The 16209-nt window shown below is 34.3% G+C and overlaps 2 protein-coding genes across 6 annotated transcripts in view; both read left to right on the forward strand.

Moving 5' to 3' along the window:
- Window positions 1-16209, forward strand: part of CEP290 (centrosomal protein 290) — a 47499-nt gene that overhangs the window by 29589 nt on the left and 1701 nt on the right. For all 5 annotated transcript variants that reach the window (XM_071423311.1, XM_071423312.1, XM_071423314.1 and 2 more), the window contains 17 exons: window positions 105-368; window positions 1474-1581; window positions 2164-2354; window positions 3053-3266; window positions 3457-3594; window positions 3704-3925; window positions 4482-4598; window positions 5999-6144; window positions 6993-7148; window positions 7734-7857; window positions 10078-10206; window positions 10484-10570; window positions 11500-11664; window positions 11988-12110; window positions 12407-12567; window positions 14233-14374; window positions 16016-16089. In XM_071423311.1, the coding sequence (XP_071279412.1) occupies window positions 105-368; window positions 1474-1581; window positions 2164-2354; window positions 3053-3266; window positions 3457-3594; window positions 3704-3925; window positions 4482-4598; window positions 5999-6144; window positions 6993-7148; window positions 7734-7857; window positions 10078-10206; window positions 10484-10570; window positions 11500-11664; window positions 11988-12110; window positions 12407-12567; window positions 14233-14374; window positions 16016-16089 (2561 nt within the window). The remainder of the gene's footprint in view (window positions 1-104; window positions 369-1473; window positions 1582-2163; window positions 2355-3052; window positions 3267-3456; window positions 3595-3703; window positions 3926-4481; window positions 4599-5998; window positions 6145-6992; window positions 7149-7733; window positions 7858-10077; window positions 10207-10483; window positions 10571-11499; window positions 11665-11987; window positions 12111-12406; window positions 12568-14232; window positions 14375-16015; window positions 16090-16209) is intronic.
- LOC139588229 (RNA polymerase-associated protein LEO1-like) lies at window positions 7879-10063 on the forward strand. Its single transcript, XM_071423320.1, has one exon. It carries the CDS (start codon window positions 8385-8387, stop codon window positions 9087-9089), a length of 705 nt encoding a protein of 234 aa, XP_071279421.1. The 5' UTR covers window positions 7879-8384; the 3' UTR covers window positions 9090-10063.

Raw genomic sequence — 16209 nt, forward strand, 5'->3', positions numbered from 1 at the left:
TTTATAAGTATATTTAGACAAATCTTTCTGGTACATTTCTTGAAAAGTGAGATCTTTTTGCAGTGTTTGAATTCTGAAAATGCAGAAATTGCCTTTTGTTATAGAAATTAGAAGAAAAGGAGACCGCTCTGTGGAAAGCTGAACAAAATGTTATATCAAGAGACAAAGTTATAAATGAATTAAGACTTCGATTACCTGCAACATCAGGAGAGAAAATAATGTCTGAATTAAGCAAACAAGAAGATGACCCAGAGTACCATCATGCCATTAAAATTGCTCATCAAACCATTGCAAATATGCAAGCAAGATTAAATCAAAAGGAGGAAGTGTTAAAAAGATATCAATATATGCTTGCCAAAGCAAGAGAGGTAGTTAAACCTTTTTTCTGAAATTTCTTCCATTTTCAAGTTGTTATAGTTGATTCTTTTTTTCTCCTTGCTAGTGAAATCTAAAAATAAAAGTTTCTGATCTCACACAGAACAGAGACAATTACTTACTTTATATGTGGAAAGTTCATATAGAATTTTTTTGCTTTTTAGAATAGTAAGTTTACTTAGTCAAGAGGCTATGTATATAATGTCTGTCTAGGATTTAAAGTAGTGTGACAGGAAGAAAATTAAATTTCTGCTGAAGTGGTCTCAGTCTATTTTGTATATTTCTTTGGGATTTTTCAGTGTTTGCAGCAAATCTCTGGATTACATTGGCAGTGAATTTCGGAAGTACAAGAAAGACATACATTTATGTGTAACATTGTTCTTTAAGCATATTTTAAACAAAAGCATTTTTTTAAAGCATAAAAAGTGTATCTAAGCATACTTTATATTATTCAAGTATAATTCATATTGTTTTTTCTTTATATCCATAAAGTGTATTTTAAAACATAAATGTTTTGTCAAAGAGGTACTTCAAGACCAAACATGCATTGGTTTTAGATCAGAAGCACATTTCCAAAGCAGATTTTATCATCTTCACTTAGTGTACTTTGGTTAACACATGGAGCTATTTCTTTTGGGAGAAATCAAGGGGTTTTGTTTGGAAAACACCCAGAAGATGCAGTCTTAAAATGAGCCTGTTGTGCTCTGTGTGCTAGCATTCCAGCCATGGGATCACACTATATTCCAAGGTATATAAACTCAAAATGTACCTGGTATGGAAATTACTGTCCATACTGATAGTCACAGTTGGTGAAGACCAGCACCAACTGTTTTGTTCTCCAGCTTCTGTGCTGTTACACCACACTACTTGCTACTTAGTTTAAAAGTGCAAGAGTTGATTTTTTTCCCCCAATAGTGTAAAAAGGAAAAAAAAAAATTTATTATAGTTAGAAGAAAATAATTTAAAAACTTGGAGAATTAGAGGAAAATCTGGGGAGCATTATTGAGCAATGAGTGAACAAACAACTTGAAGGCACTGCAGTTTCATAACTTTCTGTGATAATGTGATAATCACTAGAGTTTTATTTTGAACTACCAGGAACAAGAGGAAATAGCAAAGAAGCATGAGGAAGACCTAAGAATTCTACACCAGAAGTTAGATTTGTACACTGAAAATTCCCTTAATAACTTCAAAGCGGCTGCTTTGGTGAGTCGTGTATTTGTAGAATTTGTGAAGTCGTTCCTATATTTTTTGCTTTGTTGCTGGAAAAAACAGTTTGGCAGTCAAAACTGAGTAATAACTGGTGACAGGAAAAATAAAATGGTGATTGATTTATAATTGTTGCATTGTTTTTGAAAGATTTCACATGAGAGGTGCTAGAAGTCAACTGTAAAAAAACAGAGTTATGACCTCAGTATATATGGGCCCTTTGCATATCATTCTAATTTATAGAGAATTCTAGGGGAGGAAGTTATATATTGCTTTGTATTCTTCTCATTCAATGTGTGGTTATATTAAGCTGATCCATTTCAATTCAAAATTCCTCTCTGCACCTTATGATAAGGTGAAGCTTGTATTCTGCTGTATTCTGTTGATCATTAGATGTACAAAGCTCTTTTCAAACCAGCCTGACCCATTTTTCTGTGAACTAAGAATCACATCCCAGTAAATAAATGGTAGCTATTAATTCTTGATTATATTTAGGAATGAGTTAAAAATGCATCACTAATGCTTATCTTTTGCTTAAAGCTTAAAATGTTTATCATTTGCATTTGTTGTGTTTTACAGGAATTAGGGAGAAAGACTTCTATGTCCCTATCCAACAGCAAATATTTTCATCACTTAGAGCAAACTGTAGCAGAACAGGATAATTCTCTTGCTTCACTTGTTGGAAAATTAAAGAAAACATCATCTGATTTGGAGAAACAAAAACAAATCACTATATTGAAAATCAATGAGTTTGAGACAATCAGAGCCCAGTAAGTTTTTTAACTATTAATATAAGGCACATTGGAGTGGTTCAAGTCAATTATGTATTGCTGCTTCAGGACTGATCTATCAAAATGAACGTGTTTTTGCTGACTTTAGGATTTAGCTGAAAAAAAAAAATCTCAAATGCATTAGTATAGTTGGCATTTGTGAGTTATTTTTAATCTCTAGCCCTTCACTGGGGCTAATACTGTGGCCTGGAAAAATGCTGTTTAGTTGTTAGCTTTGTGCCATTTAATGAAAAAGTAAGTTGTGTTTAAGGTACTTCATTACTTGCTGGCTTGTGTTCTGTCATTTTTCTCCCCATGACACATCCATTTGGGTTTACTGCTGAGCAAGTTTAAACTCATGAAAGTTTAACCCATGTTTAAAAGGAAAAAAAATATGATGCTTTCTTTACCTGTAAGGGCCAGGAATACAAATTAACAACGCTCTAATGTAATTTTGCTGACCTTCATGAATAATTCTCTTATTAAATGGGGGCTGCCTTTGTTGAGTCAGTCTTTCTTTGCTGTTTCCAAATCCAAGTGTCTTTTTCTTTAATAATAGTAATAATAGTAATAATAATAATAATAATAATAATAATAATAATAATAGTTGTTGTTGTTGTTGTGTCCTTTGTGATTTATTTAGAGTTTGCTAACTTAATTATTACACTGTACCTTATTCACGCTTATTTTTTTATTAGGCTTCAAGAAAAGCACACAGTTGATGTGGAACAAATCAAAGAAGAAGCAAATGAACTGAGGAACATATTATCTCAGAAGGAGAAGGAGTTGGCAAATGTTAAAGCTGAACTAGAGGTCCAAAAAGAAGCAAATAATAGAGCACCCACAGCAACAATGAAAAACCTGGTGGAACAGTTGAAGAGGCAGTTAGCCATAAAAGAGAACCAGCACAAAGTTAGTCAACAAAAATTAATCTCTATGTCACTTAACGACTAAATTTTTCATAATGCTTAAGAATTCTTTGTATAGCTGAGCAGGAGATCCAATATAACTGCATAACATGTCAGAGTAAAATATAACTGCCTTTTCTTGTTTTGTAGCAGCATCTTCACTTACAAAAAAACTTGAATTAATTATTTTTCAGGCTTTGAGTAGAGCACTTCTAGAGCTCCGAGCAGAAATGACTGCCAATGCTGAACAGCAAATTATTTCTGCTGCGTCACAAAAAGAGGCATATATGAATGTGCAGGAGATTGTTGACAGAGAAACCAAGGGGCTTATGGTGAGTACTAGGTAATGCCATTGTACTGCTTTGTTGTGTTTTACAGCAGTTAGGGAACAGGACTTCAACCTGAACTGGGACCTCTGCTGACTTTTTTGTTTCCTTCCAGACACAGATAGAGGAACTGAATAATCAGATTACAAAACTTACAGAGAACCTTAAAATAAGTAAAAACAAGGAAGCTTTGTTGTCTGATGAAAGGGATGAGTTAAACCAAGAGTTTCAGAAGAAAGAAAAAGCACTTGCTAAAATATTGAGGGAAAAAAATGAAATAGATAAAGAAAATGAAGAACTGAAGAACCGGATTAGGAGGCTAAGCAGTAGCATTCAGGTAGAAGTGACTTTTCAAACTATGTTTGATCTTGGTCAAGTTTCTGAATAGATGAGCTGGTCTGGGGGGATGAAAGATTTAAGTATCTTACACTTGATTAAAAAATTTATTTTTTTCCTAATCAGCTGGATTACATGTAAGCTATTACCTTGTTTCTTTGCCTCAGCTAAAAAAAAAAAAAAAAAGAAATTATGTACTTCTTGAAATATGTTTGAAAGAGTCTGAGGAGTTGAATAACCACTTTCATAGCTTCTTGGAAAAATGATATTTTGTCTTCTTCCTGGCTCTCCTTATTTCTCCTTTTAGAAGAAAAGTAAAGGATTTACGGAAGAGTCATCTATCTATTTTTTAAAATTCAGTTACTTGCTGCTGATTATTCAATTCAGAGGGAAAAGTTACATTCCAATACTTTAATAATTTAAAGATAATTTTAAAAATATCATTTAGGTTTTAAACTAATTTTACCAATTTGGAATTAAAATCCTTATTTTTTGCTTGGAGAAAAAAATCTCAGTAGTCACTAAACTTGAAGCTGTAAAAATTTGTAATTTTTCAGAGCAAAGCTGATGAACAAAATCTGATAGATGTGCTTCAAAAAAAAATTAAAAAGTTGGAAAGTGAACTTGAGAAAAAGTGTGAAGAAACAGAAAAAAAGGGTCTAAGAGAGGACAAGGTATGTGATATTTATATCATGGCTTTGAAAGAGCTCATCAACTGAGGTCAAGGTTGTTCACCTCTCCCAATTTCTTCTAAAACCTCCCAGCCAAACTTGATCAGAAAAAAAGCAGTTTCATGGCTGCAACGTCTCATGTTTCCCATGCTCTTTGTTACTGCTCTTGTTACTTAGTATCTTAATGTTTTCCTGCCTTTTTCTAATGGATGTTTAATTCTACAAAATCTCAGAAAACTAAGATTTTTTTAGGTAGCGGTGAAATTGATTACATGAGTTCTGCCAAATGTCTTTTGTGAAATCAATGCAATAGTAAAAGCATAAAATACTGAGGAGCAAAAAAGTGAATCTTAAAAGGGATGGTGTCTCTATAAGTGATTGTTCTTGACAATTGTGATCTTTACATACAGGAAGTCTGAGTGATTGGAGTTAATCACTCAGATTAATTTATGTTAATTTATAAGTTTTTTGCTGGTTTCTTGCTGGTTACTATGTCAGTAACTAATTAGTGGCTGCTCATATTAATTATTAAGTATGCTGGAATATTATATCATACTTGTGTAATGAGAGACTATTGATGTATGATGTGAAATATTACTCTACAGCTGCACGTATGCTTTCAATTAATTTGAAATGTTTTAAATACCTGTTGCTTTGTGTCTTTAGGTATTTTTCTCAGATTTGGCATGCATTTTTCCTTTTTTCCATGATTTTCCTTTCATTCCATCGCTTCATAGCAGTAACTGTTTAGAACAAAACCAGAAAATGCAGTACAGGGAATAACCAGAGAAAGAAAAATTCCAACTAAAAATAAACAAAGAAAACCCCAAACCAAACCAAAAATTTAGTACAGGAATATTGACTGTGATTTTTCAGTAGCCATTTGTGATTCTATTGGTTCAGGTTTTAACCAATGTATAATTTATAGTTACTGACTTATTAACTCTAAGTAGAGATTACATTTCTTGTAGGAAAAAAAAAGCTCTGCAGCAGGGGCAAGCAAGCCCTTGGTGAGTTGTAGAAGACACATCTGTTGTAAATTGCCATACAAAAAACCTACTTTGTCTTAAATCTAATGTGTAATTTGAAGTAAAAGGACACATTGCAGTAGCACCTCTAATTTCATGAAATGCTTCACTTATTTTTTTGTAAAATGAATATTAAAATCAAAGTGCAAATTTGGTAGGAGCAATCAACTGCAATAGCTTTATCCACCAATCACAGCAATGTATCCAGCTGAACCTGCTACTTAACTATGGCAAATAAAATATGCCTGCTATGGCTTCCTGGTTTAATCTGATAAATGAAGAATATATGATTCTTAGTTTTCTAATGTGTTTGCTTGTTTTGCTGTAAGAGAAGAAATCAAAGGGGAATACAGAATCTCTTTATGTTCTTCACAGACGTCCAAGGAGGAAATAATTAGATGGGATGAAGGTAAAAAATGGCAAATCAAAATGGAAGGATTGCGGAACAAACTGAGGGAAAAGGAAAAAGAAGCAGATGCTTTATCCAAACAGTTGAATACATTGAAGGAAATTTATACCAAGTGAGTTGGTTTTAATTGATTCAGCTACAAAATGATGACATAAGAGAAATCCAGATATGTTTGACATACAGTAATTATTGCAGTTTGTTACGTTTATAAGATTGATGGCGAGAATTTGACACTGCTGTTGAGACTAAAAGGATTAGTTAATTTTCAAGCAGCAGGCTGCTGACTCTTCTAGTACCCTTTCCCTTTTGGAAGCCAACTACCTTCATTAGAAGAAAGTGTCCTGAGATAAAATTAATTTAAGTCCTTTATTAAGCTTCCTGGTTTGGCATTCTATGATTCTCATAAAGGAAATAACAGCTTTATCAAGACAGTCTGTTTCTCACAGTGGTGTTATTTAATCAGGTTGCTAGGACTGGATACTTGTAGTGTTACTGCAGTAATGACAGTTCTAGGATTGTGAGTTGGAAGCCTTTTCAGGAAACAACCATATGTCCATACGCTCTGCAGATGTTTACTTCAGTGAAGTAATGGCAAGATTTTACTGATAGAAGATGTGGTGGTGGTGATTGTAGCTGTTTGTAAATTGTGATTTGAAACTGCTTCAAAATGGCTCTTATTCTTAGCAAGCCTTGCCTGAATTTCACATAGAACAAGGCAAAAAACAAGTGGTTTATGATGTGCATGATACTGACTTAACGTCCATTGGTTTTTTTTGGGCTTTGAGTTGAGATTTTGGTAAGGTTTAGTGTCTATACAGTAACCTTATTAAATAGAAAAGGGGGTGTGGTTCAGTTGGCAGATAAAATGCAAATGTGATTCTTTAAGACAGAAAATATTTTCTATTTAAGAGAGCAGTTTAGCAAATAAGCTTTAAAATGTAAATTTACTGGATGTTGCAGGAGTGAAAAAGAGAAAGTTGCTCTGCAGAAGAAACTGAAAACTACTGGTGTTACTGTTGACCGTGTTGTTGGAGTAAGAGCCACAGAAACTGAAAGAGAAGTGGAAGAACTAAGAAAACGGAATCTAGAGTTAGAAAATGAAGTTGCACACTTGAGGTGGGAGACTTTTTAAAAGAATATAAAAAGTGAGAAGTCTAAATTAGTAAAAAAATTCGTGGAATGAGATAGTCTCTAATAAGCAAACTGTAATTCAAGAAGGAAAAAAAGAAATAGGAATTTTAAAATTTCTTCTTAGAGTCCATGATGAGCAAACTTAAAAGTATTTGGGAGCAGTTGTGCATGTTCAGAGAATATGCAGCATTGGCTCATTATTCTAAAAAGCTAAATAATATGAAAAACATATGGCTTGTATTGTGAAAAAATTTAACTGCAGTTTAGAGTTGGTGAAAGTTACTGGAACTGCTAAGTGCAGTTAGGAAGTGCTTAACCATTTGTCCACTATCACAGTGGATAATGTACCTGAGTAATAGAAACTGTATACATCTGAAAAGAGTGGATTCCTTTTGCCAAAGCAAGTATCTTCCATTCATTAGGATTAGTTGAAATATGGCCAACGTTGATTCAGAATAACTAGCTTAGAAACATCGGGAAAATCCAGTGTAGAAATCCAGAATTTCACAATGCTTTTACATTAAGGGGTGTTTTTCTATTTGTTTTGGCTTGATTCATTTTTTGATGTAGAACACTGCAAGCAATCCCACGAGACTCTGTTGTAGAAGATTTACACTTCAAAAATCAATACCTCCAGGAAAAACTTCATGCATTGCAGAAACAATGTTCAAGAGAGACGTTTTTGAAACCATCGGTAAGTTAATTATGTAACCATAGTACACAGAATACTACTTAGGAAAAGTTTTTGTTTTCTATTTGGTATTCTATGTCATTTAGCTGGTTTTATTTAAATGACAGTATCCTACAGCAGGATATGATATACTCAACTTCTAGTGGTTTAAAAGAAACCCAACAAACCAAACACAAAAAAAAAACCCAAATCCCCAAAATTTAAAGTTTCTGTGTCCTACAGGTGGAAGATGAAATATTCAGCATCCTAGCATATGTGGAGAAATAAAAAAAATAGCTTTTTAAACACGAGTCTGCAACTGAGAGACTACTTTTATATTACATAGCGATTTAAAATTAATGATGCACAGAGTTTGGGGAAATACTGATCTTCATTTCAGTTGCATTAGGTGGTTTTGTCCCACTTTGATTTTTACAAGGCTGCTTACATTGCAAATTTTGCATTATTAAGTTTTCCGAATCTTTCAAGAATAGACTTAATAGACTTAACTAGTACATTCTAGTTTCCTTTATTTCCTGTTTTCTTTTACTATGTTCTGCTTTTCTTTCATGCTTCACTCTGTCTTCAACTTGACTCAGAGTACATGTGACCAAACTGAACTGACCAAGTCTGTTCCTATCACTGTCAGTAAACAAAAGTATCTGAATTTCCTTCACAAGAAATCTATTTCAAATAGGGCTGAAATCAAACATCAGACTAATAATAGAGTTACTGATGGCAGTGAAGTAGATGAGGACACAGGGATGCAAGCATGCATCCTGCCTAATGAAGTCCAGGAGGCTGCTGCAGATGTAAGCAGAGGAGGGTCTCCTGAAGAGCACCCTGAAGATGGTGAGAAATGCAAGGACACAGAGATTTCTAGGGAAGGACTGAAAACCAAAATTGTAGCTGAAGCTGGTAAAGAGAACTGTGGTGAAAAAGAAGAAAATATAACCCAGCCTGAAAATGGAAAAGTTAATGAGAAACATGAAGAAGAAGAGCGGAAGCAAGAAATCTTCAAGCAGTCAAATGTCGATGAAGAAGAATGTGTAGAGGAGCCTGATGCTGACAAAATGAGCTGCAATCAGTCTAATTCAGGGCAACCTCCTAATCAAGCTAATGACTGTGAAGCAGAGAAAATAAATATGAATAATGAAATGAATCAACACACTACAGAGAATAAGCAGGAAAATGACCCAAGCTGTACAGAAGGGATTGAAACTACCCCAGAATTTTGTGAAATGCCCAAGGTTTGATACTGTAGTGGCCCTCTAGCATTTCTTCAGTACAAATGATGTAGAATAGTTTGATCTTGATAATGCAGTGCTTTCCTATGCATGGTCTGCAGGGATATTGAAGTACTCACCAAATGGTCCATAAAGCAAATTTTATTACTTTCATAATAGCATGCATGTCAGCTTGCAAGTAAGCTACTGTCAATTCTAAAATTTTGATTCAGAGAGTTTACAAATAACCCTAAAGATACATGGAGCTAATTGATGCCTTTCATTCTTCAAGAGAGTTATGTTATTATTTACACTAAAAAAATGCTTTAATGAAGCAAATACTTGATTGCTATAGTTAGTGATAAAGTAATGAATCAAAAACACTGATTATTAAGTTATTAAATGGTTTTACTCTTTACTAGTCAGGCATAATAATTTACTGTATCACAATGATTTCAGTTGGCACTATTAAGTATGCAAAGCTGTCTTTGTGTAGTTGAAATCACTATCCTCCATGGATAAAGACTTAAGATTTTGGGAACTAACAGATTCAATGAGAGTTACATACTACTATTCCTGGCTTGCTCTCTGATCCGTTTGACATAATTGAAATTTCTTATGACATATGCACTATTTAAAAAACTATCAGAGTATCCCCTTAAAATTAGGTGCTATTCCCAGGTACAGTGTCACAGCTTACTTCATTCAGTATCTTCTTTATCTTTTAGTCTTTGAGGTTTACTTCTGCAGAATAGTTTGAGAAGTAATTTTGGTTTGACAAAATGTTTACTGATTTATACTGATCTGTAAACTTCCCTTAAAGGTTAAGCAAGTTTAAGAAATGTAGGAGAAGTTGGTAAAGACAAAGCAGATTAGATCAAAACTGGTAATAATGCTTTCTTTTTTAATTTCTGTGAAAAATACTAGTTTTCTGTTGCTCTTAATCAGCTACAACTGATAGTTGTATTGAATTAGTACATTGCCGCTTAATAATAATTTTTCTCCCTCTTTTCTCAAGACATCAGGAACAGGATCAAGTGATCAGTATCGAAGAGAACAAGAAAAGGAAAATATAAGATTGTCATCTGAAAACATTGAGCTAAGATTCCAACTGGAGCAGGCCAGTAAAGATTTGCCAAGACTAAAGGTAACATCTTACTTTAGTCCCCTTTACCCTCACGCTGGTCAGGGAATTGCTTACAAAGAAATGGATATTTTTTCTGTATGTACTGTAAATTTTTCACATGTTTACAGAAGATGAGATGGTTGAATAACTAGTAGAAATAATGGAAAATGTCATTGAGATGGGAAATTGCTTTCTCTAAAATTTTTCCAAGTAAAACCACTGCAATTTTGTTCACCAGTTTTTCACCTCAATTTGAGATTTAAGTTGCTTATTACTTTTTTTTTTTGTTTGTTTGTAGGACCAAGTAGACGACTTAAAAGAAATGTGTGAACTTCTCAAAAAAGAGAAAGCAGAAGCTGAACGAAAGCTGAACAGCATTAGAGGGGTGAGTGTTCTAACTTTCATCATAAGTAAATGAAATAAAAAGCAGCTAAGTATTATTGAAGTGAAATAATTTGGAATCAACCAAAACGAAACATGAATTGTTCTTGTTTATTTTATTGACAAAATGCTATAGTGAATTAATGACATTAAGTTAACAGGACCATTAGAATGACTATTCAATATTTGCACTATCATGGCCTTATTTTGTCATTTGCATTAGTTACCTTCAGAAGCATATTTGTACAATAAATAGCAGTTACAACCATAATAATGAAAATTATAATAATGTATTTATGTAAATGATTTGATGCAGGTGTAGAAAGGGTAAGTTACTGTTAGTGAAGGTTTTTGTTTCTTGTGCTACAGAAGGTGACACAGCTAAATTTTACCCTAGCTATTGTCAACTACCTTAATAGAATAGTATTTCCAAAGGGAAAAATATATAGTTCTTTTGTCACGTTAATTCAGCAGAAGGAGGGTTGCTAAAAAGGGCCCTCTTTTCTTTCCTCAAGCTTCCAGCCCAGCATTTTTCCCCAATGCCCTCAACAGTAATTGCATAGTCTGTTGGATTGGGGAATTTTTCTAAAGAAAAGATAAATAAATTAGGTAGTTCTTTGATTTATTTTCCTAATGTTTCAGTTTAGTTCACAAGTACAGCAGATTTTGAGACTTAACTGCAGCCCTTTAGGGTAAGGTAGAAAATGAAGGAGTTCATTTGTTGATTTGAGGAATTAATAAATCATTAGGTATTTTGGAGAGGTAAGTATGCTGGAAATTCTAGGGTTCAAGTCATATCAAAATAAAGCATCTTTTTTCCTATAAATGTGAATTGCAATGGGAAAATTAGCAATAAGGTAAGATTTGGAGTATCTCAGAATGTTAAGATGAACTATTTTCTCACTTTTACTTTTTTCATTCCCTCCTCTGTAGGGTGGTAGAAGTGGAAAGACAGTCCCAGAACTGGAAAAAACAATTGGCTTAATGAAAAAGGTTGTAGAGAGAGTCCAAAGAGAAAATGAAGAACTGAAAAAAGCTCCAGCTGTGGTTTCTAATGAGAAATTACTTGGTCTTGAGCAGGAAAATGAGAGGCTAAAGGTACAGATTTAGTAACTATGTTTAGGTAACAGTTTATATGCAAGTTAGTAACAAAATGGAGTAGCAAGCCTGTTGATACTGATTGGCACAAAACTGTTTTGAAAATACCAGTTATGAAATATATAGAACAGAAAGGCAAAATTTAATATTAGCGTAATATACTGCACAGTTAAGGGTACTTTGTACCTTAAGGATATATTTAACTGTGTGATAAAATGTTCACTGTGCTATGCAGCTGTAACTGTGCTGTGCTTTAAAAATGGAAATCTGAAGTCTTCTACTAAGTTATGTAAATGTGTTTTAACAAATTGTTTGATCTTTAGTCTGAAATGGAAAAAACGAAACTTGATCTGGAGGGCCAGCTGAATGTGCGTTATGAATCTAAAACCAAAGGAATGGAAAAACTCATTACTGAAAATGAGAGACTGCGTAAAGAACTGAAAAAGGTATGATCATTTTAATCCATCCCTTTATTTCCACTAGGCACTGGTTATGGTAAGTATACGTTTTTTATTTTTCTTAATGGTTGATATAACACTGATATTGCCATGACAGTTTTATCCCACTGTATGTGGAGAGGAGATATCCAAAGTCCAGCCCAAGACCAAATCTGGAAGTTGTAGTGCTAGTAGTCTTGGATGCAATTTTCCTCTACATCAGCACTGACCCTCTCTCACCGTCGTTTGAGATGCTTCCCGTGAGCTTAAGTATTCCATAAAGCTTTGCTTTTATTGAACAATAGGAAGCTGACAGTGGAGAGAAGCTACGGATAGAGAAGAATAACTTGGAGATATTAAATGGGAAGTTAAATGTTCAGCTGGAGGAAACCATTAAGAAGCTAAATTTGGCTGAGAGCCAATTTGATGGAGCTGACAGCAGAAACTGGAAGTCCATTGTAACAAGGTAGGAATTGAGAATGTAATAAGAGGACAGAAAAATGATACAATGCTTATGCTATTGAGAGAAATAAAGAACCTGTGTTCTGTGTAAGGATGGCAGAGAGCAAAGTTTTGGTAAGAAATACTTAGTCCTGGACTCCTGGATGACTTCAGGGTGAAGTAAGTTGATGTGTTGCAAAGTACTCTTTAATAAACGGAAATGGAAGGTATCTACAAAATCAGAACCTCTGACAGTAAACTTGTTAGGACATAATATCAGCTGGACAGGAGAGAGACTTGTCTAATTTCATCTTAGGTCAGATCACTGTTGATGTCCAAGATTTTACTCCCTTCCTGATCTTGCACTCCCACAGGATCCCTTGGAGGGTCTAGTGCTACTCTGACATATTGCTGAGCCATTTCTTCATTGAGACTTCCAAAAAGCCATTTGGTTGTTTTTAAGCTTCCCCTGAACTATCCAGTGAGGTAAAATGTCTCTATGCAAGGCCAGATGACAACCATATTTTGTCTAAGGAGGGCAAAACCGACTGCAGGACGGGACAGAAGTAGCTAATGACTACAGCTAGAGAGGATATGAGCATGCAGTGAAGATCACAGGCCCTTAACAGCTGGCATATCGGCACAGCAGCATTCATACATTTATTCTTTTTGTTCTTCACCTCTTTTGAAAAACATTTCTACTTGGTTCTATTTAGTTGAGAGATACATAGTTATGTATAGGTACAAAATACATGTCATACATAATGGTCATGTTTAATTGTACTTGCCTATTTCAACTCATGTGAATAAAGCCATCTATTTGCATTTACTTTAACATGAATTTAAAGTAAGTTAATAATATAAAGACCTTACTAACCTAGAGAAGCTGCTTGGAGAACTTTAACATGCAATCCACCTCACCAGCACATCTACCAATGCATATACATGGTAACAGTGTTTCTTAGGGTAGACAAAGGGGTGTTATCCCAGTGACCCTTCAGAAGACTCTGGCAGGTAGCAAGGTGTTGGACACTGTATTGCTATCTGAAAATCCAGATGGATTCAGATGGGAGATTGGGCTGTGTGACCTCTAGAGGTACCTTACAACATTTCAAATTCTACACAAACCTTTTGGAGCCTTGTAAAGCTCAAAGCAAAATGGAATCTTCCTCAGACTGCTCTTCCTCCAGGGTAAACAATTTACTGCAGAATAGTTTTGGCCTTGGAGTCTTCATCTTCTCCATCTGTATTAACCCTTTTCTCAGTACATTTTCCATAAATTACTAAATCATTGAAAAAATACTTTCAAAGTTACAACACTGAAGTAAGATCCAACTAGTGTATATACTGAACCAGTATGTACACGTTTAGCAGCAGCTGTTTGGGGTTTATGTGCAATAGCATAAAAAGATTCCTGTCCCCTTTTAATAAAGTGTAGGCACAAAAAGAGAACTACAGAAGTGTAACATCTAGAAAAACCTTTATTTATTCAAGGATTAAAGGCGTGTTTCTCATAATGCTTATTTCAGAAAACTGTATTTATAAGGCCAGTGGTTATTTCAAGGCCAATGCCCCAAATATATTTTAGGGTGTATTTTACAGCATTTATTCTCCTAAAGATATTTTAATCTCTGTTTCTGCATAAGTATTAACTTTTGCTCTTATTCTTTCTAAATAAAAATACTGCCAGAATGCAGGAAACTAAGTTGAAGGAAATGGAAATAGATATTGCTAAAAAAACCCAAAGCATTGCTAACCTTAAACGGCTGCTTCAGGAAGCAACAGAACGTGAACACAATGCTGACAAAAATTTACAAGATCTAAAAGAACAAGTGAGTAAAATTAAGCTAGATAACTGTAAAAGTAGAATGCTTGTCTTTGTAATGTCTGTAGTGGCAGAATACTTGTTTTTTCTCCAATCCTTTACTTTGTAGGTTTTTTCAGTCATAGTTGCTATATTTACATATTTTAGCCAATTAATGAGGTTTACCATATATTGTCAATATATATTCTTGACTTGCAGTCAACTATTATTTTTCTACTGTGTTCTTCTGTTGGGTTTTTTACTATAGTTTCAGTGATCACATGAAAGCCTGTAGATGGATGCTTCAAAAGGTCTTACAATCTTTCCAGCTTGTTCTGCAGTGAGGTTGCTGCAGAGATTTCCCTATTCCCTCCAGTTTGGTTTTTCTGGTGGGGGGCAGGAGCGTATTGAGTTCGCTATCCCAAACAGGATCCTCATTTCTCTTTCCAGTCTGCCCTCTCATGTGCAGTCTCTAGTAGTCTAACAAGTACTATTGTACATGGGGAGGAGTTAATGAATTTTGAACTCAGGAACCTTTGAACAAATGCATCATGTTTTGGCTTTTAAGTACAGAGGTGCAGTGCTAGAATTGCCCCTACATCAGCTTTCATCTCATTTACTTATATGCAGATGATTTACTTCCCCAGGCATCTGGTACTGGCCCTTCTCGGTGTAAGGTATCAAATACAAAACTTCCAATTTGTGAAGTCATATATATATATTATGTGAGGAAGTAGATGTGTTCAATAAATAGAACTTGGAATTGATTCCTGTAAAACCATTACTTTGTTAATTTTTCCCTGGTTTTCCTTTTCTAACATCAGTGTTATTAACATGAAGTGTATACCAGCAGCAAATTTAACAGATAGAAGTATTACTCTGGGAGCAACACAGTTTCCAGTTTCTTTCATGTCTCAAGTACTGATGAAGTGATGAAATCAAAGTTAACTACATTTCAAAAAACAGAGCCTGTCTGTGTTAAAAAAAGTAACCCAAATCCTTACCACGTTAGGTAGTAACAGAACAAAAACCTGTAATTGCCAGTAGCCTCATGCACGTTCATGCACTGTCACTGCATTTATTACCTGTATATAATCATATATTTAAACCACTATTGTGCTCCTGCATCTTCACCAGGCATCTCTTTCAGAGGCTCCCTCCCTCTCTGGTCATAAACCTCTTATAACTTAACTGCAGGTCACCCCTAGTCAGTGTACCCTCATTGGGGTTGGCATTGCAAATCACAGGGTTTTTATACAGTTTTTCAAAATGAACTGGGACAAACATGTGCAAATAAGCACATCAGTAATATTTTTAAAGCATTTAAATTATTTAGACATAGAAATTCCTTATGCATATGTATACAGTATGTTGGTGTAGCTATGTATCCAACTTTTTTGTAAATCTAATTTCTAAATACTTATTTCTTCACCCTTCATGAAATATGTAGCAATGATCTTTACTAACTTTGGAAAGGCTTTCAAGAATGAGCTTTGGGTGCAGAAACTGTACAGGAACAATTAATTTTTTTCTGATAGCTTAATGTTTGGATACATCTTTAGTATTATTTTCATTCTTTTTTAATCTTGTATTCAAGAGAACTCTATCTGAACTGCACTGCCATGGATATTGTTTTCAACAATAAAATGTCCTTAATTTTTCTCTTAAGATTGAGCATCTTAAACATCTTCCTGAAGCTGCAGGGACAGAGCAAAACATCATGAAGGAGCTTCAGCTTTTAAGGTAATGTACTTCTAAACTAACTAAACACCTCAGCCAATATACATGAAATAAGATCAGGAAATGGTCACTGCAATTTTTAGTTAAATATTTTATGGTTTAAAATGCTCTAATAATTAAAAA

This window comes from Agelaius tricolor, unplaced genomic scaffold (assembly GCF_023055355.1).
Source record: "Agelaius tricolor isolate 1412-34295 unplaced genomic scaffold, bAgeTri1.0.p SCAF_3, whole genome shotgun sequence".
NCBI lineage: Eukaryota > Metazoa > Chordata > Aves > Passeriformes > Icteridae > Agelaius > Agelaius tricolor.

Excerpts from the sequence above, each read along its gene's own strand:
- LOC139588229 (XM_071423320.1), top strand. The coding sequence starts at position 8,385 with ATGTTCTGCTTTTCTTTCATGCTTCACTCTGTCTTCAACTTGACTCAG.